The 7,175-nt window shown below is 39.0% G+C and overlaps 1 protein-coding gene across 2 annotated transcripts; it reads left to right on the forward strand.

The window, feature by feature from the left end:
• The first annotated feature begins 955 nt into the window (after positions 1-955).
• On the forward strand, positions 956-6,932 carry LOC124869260 (T-cell acute lymphocytic leukemia protein 1). Of its 2 annotated transcripts, none has more exons than XM_047367014.1 (4): positions 956-1,109; positions 2,259-2,846; positions 3,147-3,235; positions 5,029-6,932. In XM_047367014.1, exons 1-4 carry the CDS (start codon positions 1,051-1,053, stop codon positions 5,556-5,558), a joined length of 1,266 nt encoding a protein of 421 aa, XP_047222970.1. In that variant the 5' UTR covers positions 956-1,050; the 3' UTR covers positions 5,559-6,932. The 2 variants fall into 2 exon arrangements, with proteins under 2 accessions (XP_047222970.1, XP_047222971.1); XM_047367015.1 differs by lacking the exon at positions 956-1,109 and adding an exon at positions 2,956-3,034 and having other exon boundaries at positions 2,710-2,846.
• Positions 6,933-7,175: the final 243 nt, after the last annotated feature.

The raw sequence follows: 7,175 nt of genomic DNA on the forward strand, positions 1-7,175 counted from the left end.
TATCTATCTATCTATCTATCTATCTATCTATCTATCTTAAAGCAGCGGTCAAACAGTCTCGTATCCATGTTACTTTTATAAACTAAGGAATTAATAATTGAACTTATAGGGACAGAAACGTGTGGAAAATCCGTTATTATGATGTATCTTACCATTAAGGCATGTCCTGAATGTGCCCTGATAGCATGTCAACAGTTGATGCTCTGCTGTTTTATCTGATGCCTCCAGAGACCGATATGCTTTTATCTCCCCCAGCCATGACTGTCACCCCCACCCCCCATCCGTGGACGTCGGGGAACCGACGGCCACGGAGGACCAACCCCTTCTCCCGGATAAATTAGTGGCACAAACGTTTATTTATTTATTTATTTGCTTAGGTAACTGTATCCAATTAAGGCGTCGTGGTTCCGATTTAAAGCAGGTTGTCTTTCAGATGCGCCTCCATCGTCAATGGAGATTAATATAGATTAAAAAATATATTCCTCTCTTTTTAAGATCTAATAAAAGAATATATATATATATATATATATATATATATATATATATATATATATATATATATATATATATACATAAGAGCTTTTATAGCTTGATAAATGAGCTTAAGAAAGCGGTTGCTAAGAATATAAAGTTGCCCAAGGCTTAACCTGAGCCTTTGTTTCTTTCATTTAAAAAAATTAAAGCACCTACAGAGCGCAGCCCACAGTCTGCCATATACCTCACGTTGTTACAGGCCGTTGCGCTTTGCCTGTTTGCTTTTTTTTTTTTTTTTTTTTTTAAGCCTTGCCCTCCACAAGACTATATAGCCCCAACGACAGCGAAATAATAATGAATCATTTCATAAATAATGGGTTTAGGGGCTTATCGGGAATGAAGAGGCCGCTGCCGTGCGCTTATCTCACTCGGCCACATTGCGGCCTGTGTTCCGCTCCCCATACAGAGAGGGAGCGCGCTGGATGCGTCGGGGAATAACTCACACTTACACACACACATTAATACACACACACTGCTTCACAACTGGCAGAAAAAAAAGAAAAAACTCAGACATGGATGACCCACTCACAAAATGGCTCCACTTACACAGTAACATCAACAACACGGCTGAAACGGTAAGTGCGCAAAAATCTCTCTCCATATTTAAACCGTCGTATATGTTGCTCCTCTTGTTGCGGTAGGGACGCCATCGGGTTTATTTTATTGCCGTAATGAGCGACATATTTAGTCTATGTTTTCTGTTTTTTTTTTTCGATCGGGTATAGAGACTGTGAGGAAAAACGGATGTGAGGCCTGTCGGAGAATTCCCAGGGAATAGGAAAAAACACGTATATTATCCACAGTCTTCTGCTCGTTTTTCATATTTGCAGTGCTTTATTACGTTATATTACACCTAAAGGCACCTTACGCCGATGGGTGATGGATAGAATGCAAAACCCTAACGCTCCCTTGTAGCAATAATAGCATTGTGGCCTTCCAACCGAATACAGACAAATATTTCTACAAATAATTCTCTCACTTGTGTTGTTAGGAAAACGATCCAATCCTAGCTGCTTCGGATTATATCAGAACGGATTTGGAGAAAAAACTGGATTTTATTTCGACGCAGAAATAGCCTAGTGTCTACATTATAATGTGATCCTTTCTCCCACGATTAAAGGGAAATAAAATACTCTTTAATTTACAAAAGGTGAATTACACTTAATGGTGTTTTGTTTCTCACTTAAAAAATGACATGTACTATATTACTGTGAATCAGGCGTTAAATTACCAATCATAATTTGCAAGCTATTGTATAAAAGCGTCGCGAATCCCATAGTTATAAGAAAATTATTTAGCTTAAATAACCGACTTTACTCAAAGGAGAGAGTAAGGAATTTTATCATCATGACAGAATGCTGAACTTGCAAGCTGACTATATTATAGCTGACTGCATTTGTTTTATATTACATTGGAATTACTGTTTTAGTTGAGAAAAACCCGACCAGTTGGTTTTGAAAACGAGAGAACTAAATACATAATCCGAAAGCAAAAAACGTTAATTCCAACAAATTTAAAAACGTTTGATTCGTTTGTTTCACATAAACCTACAGAGTTTAAATGTTTCAACTAATAATAATTGTTGTAAATTAAAAAAGCCTTTTAAGACGAATTATTTATCATTTTAATGAACTTTTATTTAAGCTTTTCAAGAACGGCATATGCTTACAGTGCGAGAAATGTTGCTATTTGACTCGAGTTTAATCGAATAAATTTTCATTTAGGACATTGTGGGACTGTAAAGGGGGTCACGGTGTAAAAATGATGGAAAAACGGGAGCAGGAGCTTTGTCCTGGAAGTCCCGACGCAGGATCCGGTCCTGGAAAGCGAGAAGTCTCGGCCATCATCTCCAGACACAACGGATACAAGCAGGACGAGGAGCCGCGGAGAGAAAGGGGGGAGGAGGGTGATGGGAATGAGGAGGTGGAGGAGGTGGACGAGAAGGAGAGGGGAGGGAGCTTCAAAGGGGCTGAAGAGACGGATGACGTTCCGCTGCAGAACTCGAGCAACGGGACCAGCATCAGCATCATCATCAACGGCGTTGCCAGGGAAACTGCCTCTCTCAACGCCCTTGACCTGAAAAGGGAAGTGCCGGTGATCGAGCTCTCCAGGAGGGACGCTATAAAAGCGCTGGAGCAGAGGACGGAGAGCCATTTGGTGCCGATCACGGAACTTCGCAGACCTCCACCGCTGCCGCTGCCGCCGCCGCACCGAGACAACGCTCGAATGGTCCAGCTGAGCCCAAACGCGTTCCCTGTCCCGGCCCGGGCGATGCTCTACAACCTGGCGCAGCCTCTCGCCGCCATCAACAGGTACCGGTGAAGTCAGAAAGATAAACTGTTTTATCTGCACGTTGGATCTTCGAGTTTAGGATAGAAACTTGTTAAGACAGATGGTTGTAATCTTTGCCTTTCTTGCAAGATATAAAAAGCTTGAGATGTATTGGACTGAAATCCAGTATGCATTCAGTACGTGAGGCTCTGTGTATCCTTGCATCAAGGTATTAAAACTTTTGAAGTGATTCAACAATGTTTTCAGAACGAAATCTAAGTTTTCTCATATAGCCACATTGACATGTGCGTGGTTTTCGACTGTTTTCTTTTTTTCTGTAGTCTTGGAGGGGAGTCGGAGCAGTACAGCATGTATCCCAGCAACAGGGTAAAGCGCCGCCCGGCGCCTTATGAGGTTGAACTCGACGAGGGTAGGCGCATTTTAGATCTTTATAAGTATGGTAAGATGCACTTCTGCTGTGTGCTCCTTCTCCCAGTGCAGACCCACCTAAGTGTCCCTCCCTCATCTCCATCGTTATTCATCCACTGACATGGATGTATACTGTTCCCAATCTGAGTGTTGCAGAAGATGCGATGCAAAGAGGAAAAAAAATGTTCAACTTGTGAGATGTACAAAATCCGTCTTCACAGAAGGATTTTGTTACTATACATTTACCCCCATATCATTAAAATAAGTCATTCTTAGGCAAATTTGGAGTACATGTGATTTGAAATATCCTCTCCAGTTTTGCCCACTCACTGTCATAAAAGGGAGGAGAATTGGGGGTTCTACTGCCTCCATGCCAAGGTTTTACTGCAGACTGGGCTGAAGGATTAAGATAGGCTGGGTGTGTTCCAAGTGCAACAAAACCGAGAAGGAGACTTCTGTTGGGGGTGGAATAATACGACTACCTGCAGAGAACCCTTTTCAGTGAGTCCAGACAAAAAAAAAATCATAGATTGCACAATGGGATGAACACATCATCCCAAACACATTTTCTTAAAGTTTGGTGAAGAAAATATGTATTTTCTTGTATCCATAAAAATCCATGAAAACAGTTTTACATCTAGCTTCACCAAGTTGAAGTTAGATGTATATGATTGTTTTCTAAAGCTTTCAAATTGATCTAAATAAATACAAATTTTGTAGTTTGAATAATGGCGTTACAACCTCCTCAACCCCAAAACACAATTTAATCCTGCAGTCTGAAAAGCAAAAGCAGTGGATTATTTTATCCCTAAAATCCATTATACAGAGGGGAGTTGTCTACATAACAAAAAAGTCATAGATTGCAGAATGGGCTTAACACACCCTCCCATACACACTTTATACTTGAGGTTTGGCAACAATATAGTTTTGTATCCTAAAAATTCATGGTTGAATGGAAGACAGTTTTGCAACTTCTATGTAAAATTTGAAGACGGCCATTTTAGATTGTCTTTTTCACCCATCTTCAATGAAGCCTTTCAGTATGTCTACATAAATAAAAACAACTATGTAATAGGGATAACTTATCAATCCAAAAAAATTGTCTTCTTAAGATTTGTGCTATCAAAATTGATGATTTCGTTTATTGTTTAAAACTCCACGGTTGAACAGTTTTTTAAGTATATAATAATAGATATGGTTGGATGTAATAGATCATATTTTATTTACACATCTTCAGAGTAGCCTTTTCAGTGTGTCTAAACAAATACAAATCCCATAGATTGCAGAAGTTAACACACCCTTTCAAACTCCCTTTGTTCTTGAGGTTCGGCAAACAAAATCAAGAATTCCTTGTAACTCTATGAATCAATAGTAGGGAGAACAGTTTTGCAATTTCTAAGTATTTTAGATTATGTTTTTTTTTTTTTTTTTTTTACTTATCTGCATCATTCTGTCTAAATACATAATCACTGATTTCACCATAGGGAGAACACAGCTTTCCAAATACAAATTATTCTACGGTTTTGTCGAGTAAAGTAAATTATTTCTTGTATATTTTAAAATCCATGGCTGAAATGAAGGCAGTTTTACAAATGTTGGGTTTTTCGGTTTAATTTATTTTTTGTTATAAATGTTGTGCATCTCTTCGCAGCTATAATTCCTCCTCTTTTTAGAACTTGTGCCCTTTTGAAAAACCAAATTTTCACTAATAATTGCAAGTTGAGTTTTGTTTTACTGCTACGTTTCTTTATATCCTTCATGTCTGTCCTTTTTTCTTTCCATTTCCTTCGACAGCTGGCCAGCCGAAAATTGTGCGTCGCATCTTCACAAATAGCCGCGAACGCTGGCGGCAACAGAATGTAAACGGTGCATTTGCAGAGCTTCGCAAACTCATCCCCACTCACCCTCCTGACAAGAAGCTGAGCAAAAATGAAATTCTGAGACTTGCTATGAAGTATATCAGCTTCCTCTCTAACCTTCTGGAGGACCAGGATGGGGGACGGAATGTTGGCAGCACAACTGATGGGGACACAGGGCTGCTGGTTGGTGTTCCAACCCACGAGGGAGGCCCTCAGGGTGTGCCACACCAGGAGACTGTGGTGGGCCTGGCAAGGGATGATCTTCTGGAGACAATGTCACCAGGGTCCAGCTGTGGTAGCTTACCCGATGGCGATGCAGAGGGGAGTCCCGAGAGCTTCATGGAGGACCAGGACTCACCTCCAGCTACAAGAACTCTAACAACTTCCCGTGGACCCTCACTGCATCTAGCAGCTAGGGATCTGAGGCGCAATGGACGCCCATTAGATGGTTCCACTCGACGATGATGCTGAAATCTGGGGATCATAGATATGTCATCAAAGACTAAAGAAAAACAATTACAGATCATTTGAAAAGTGGATATCCTCAAAACCCTTTATGGTGGACTAATCAGTTTAGGAAGAATTATCTCACACACAGGGAGAAGGTGACACTGCACCTGAGACAATACACCTATATTGTGGTTGAATTTGATCCATCAAAACACTTGTAAATTCTGCATGTGCCATGCTCTTGACCAACCTGCAGACTATAAGTTTCTACATGTTGAAAGTTCCAAAGATACTCTACAAAATGAAACCATAAAAAAAATAAAAGAAAGAAATATCGTAAATCATCATTTAGAAGATCATCAGTGTAAGAAGTTCATTTGTCCTAAACCTACAATCACCATTCATTACAAAATGGTGCATATGGTATAGATCCACTGTGCTTGAACAGTTCTGCAGGTAACCTGATCTAAAATGCCAAGACATAAACCTAAACATATAAATGGAGCAAGTTTCACAGGATAGAATAATAATAAAACAAGCGTTTGCTAGAGGCTGTTAATACAGTGAACGGATGGAACTCAGTTACGTATGTATTGTAAATAGTATTATATTTCCACTGCACAATATAATAACAGTGACTTTTTAGTCATGAGGTTTCAGATGTACCATAGCGTGTTTGTCAATGGGTTTACCATCAAAACCCTCTTTAAAGAGACGGAATATAAGAAGAGGAATAAAAAGGAATTCAACTCTAAATGTAACGCTATAACAAGTGAACATAGGGATGAAAGTACATCAAATGTGGTACCACATCTGTCACACTCGGTGATTAGAAAATTATGCCAAATATTTCAATAGACGGTCAAACAATTACACTGTGTGTGACGAAGAACACATGTATTTGAAATTGTCGTGGAGGTACAATATAAACAGTGCTCTTAAAGTGTACAAAACATGGGTCAGATGAAATCTTGAGATGACTCATGAAGTCCTTTTGATATGAATGTTTTAATGTTTTTTTTTTTTTTTAACTATAATGCAATGTAGTTTAGCAAGGTACACAAATAAGTCCCTTTGTTTCTGCATTACACATGTACACTCCCACCACAGCTACCCCCCACCCCCAACACCTTACAGTATTAATATCATAAGAACACCAGCAGTTTTCTGGAAGTTAAGTATTGTTCACTGTTGTTGGTTATTCTGCTTTTGTAGCAGAATCTGGTAGCTTATCTTGGTACCTTTGGTATTTATGAATTACAGTAAAGGGACATTGTACGTTTGGTAATAACATATTTGTTGTATGATAGCTGTATCTATAAATATATACAATGTTAAAGGGATGGATTTTATAAAAAAACAGAATAAAATATGCAGCGGAAGAGTTGATTTCTCTGTGGTTCATGTTCATTTTAAATAATTTCTGTGACAATTGTATTCCATTTGATTTGATATAATTTTAGTTTGGTTCATTTAGATTCTTTTCAGTTCAGTTCAGACTAATTCAGTTCACTTTAGTTCTTTTCAGCTCAACTCAATTCAATTCAGTTTAGTCGATTTCGATTCAATGTGATTAAATTCATTTAAGTTCTTTATAGTTAAATTCTGTTCAGTTCAGCTTAGCTCAGGTCA

The sequence above is a fragment of the Girardinichthys multiradiatus genome, chromosome 6 (genome assembly GCF_021462225.1).
Source record: "Girardinichthys multiradiatus isolate DD_20200921_A chromosome 6, DD_fGirMul_XY1, whole genome shotgun sequence".
Lineage (NCBI taxonomy): Eukaryota > Metazoa > Chordata > Actinopteri > Cyprinodontiformes > Goodeidae > Girardinichthys > Girardinichthys multiradiatus.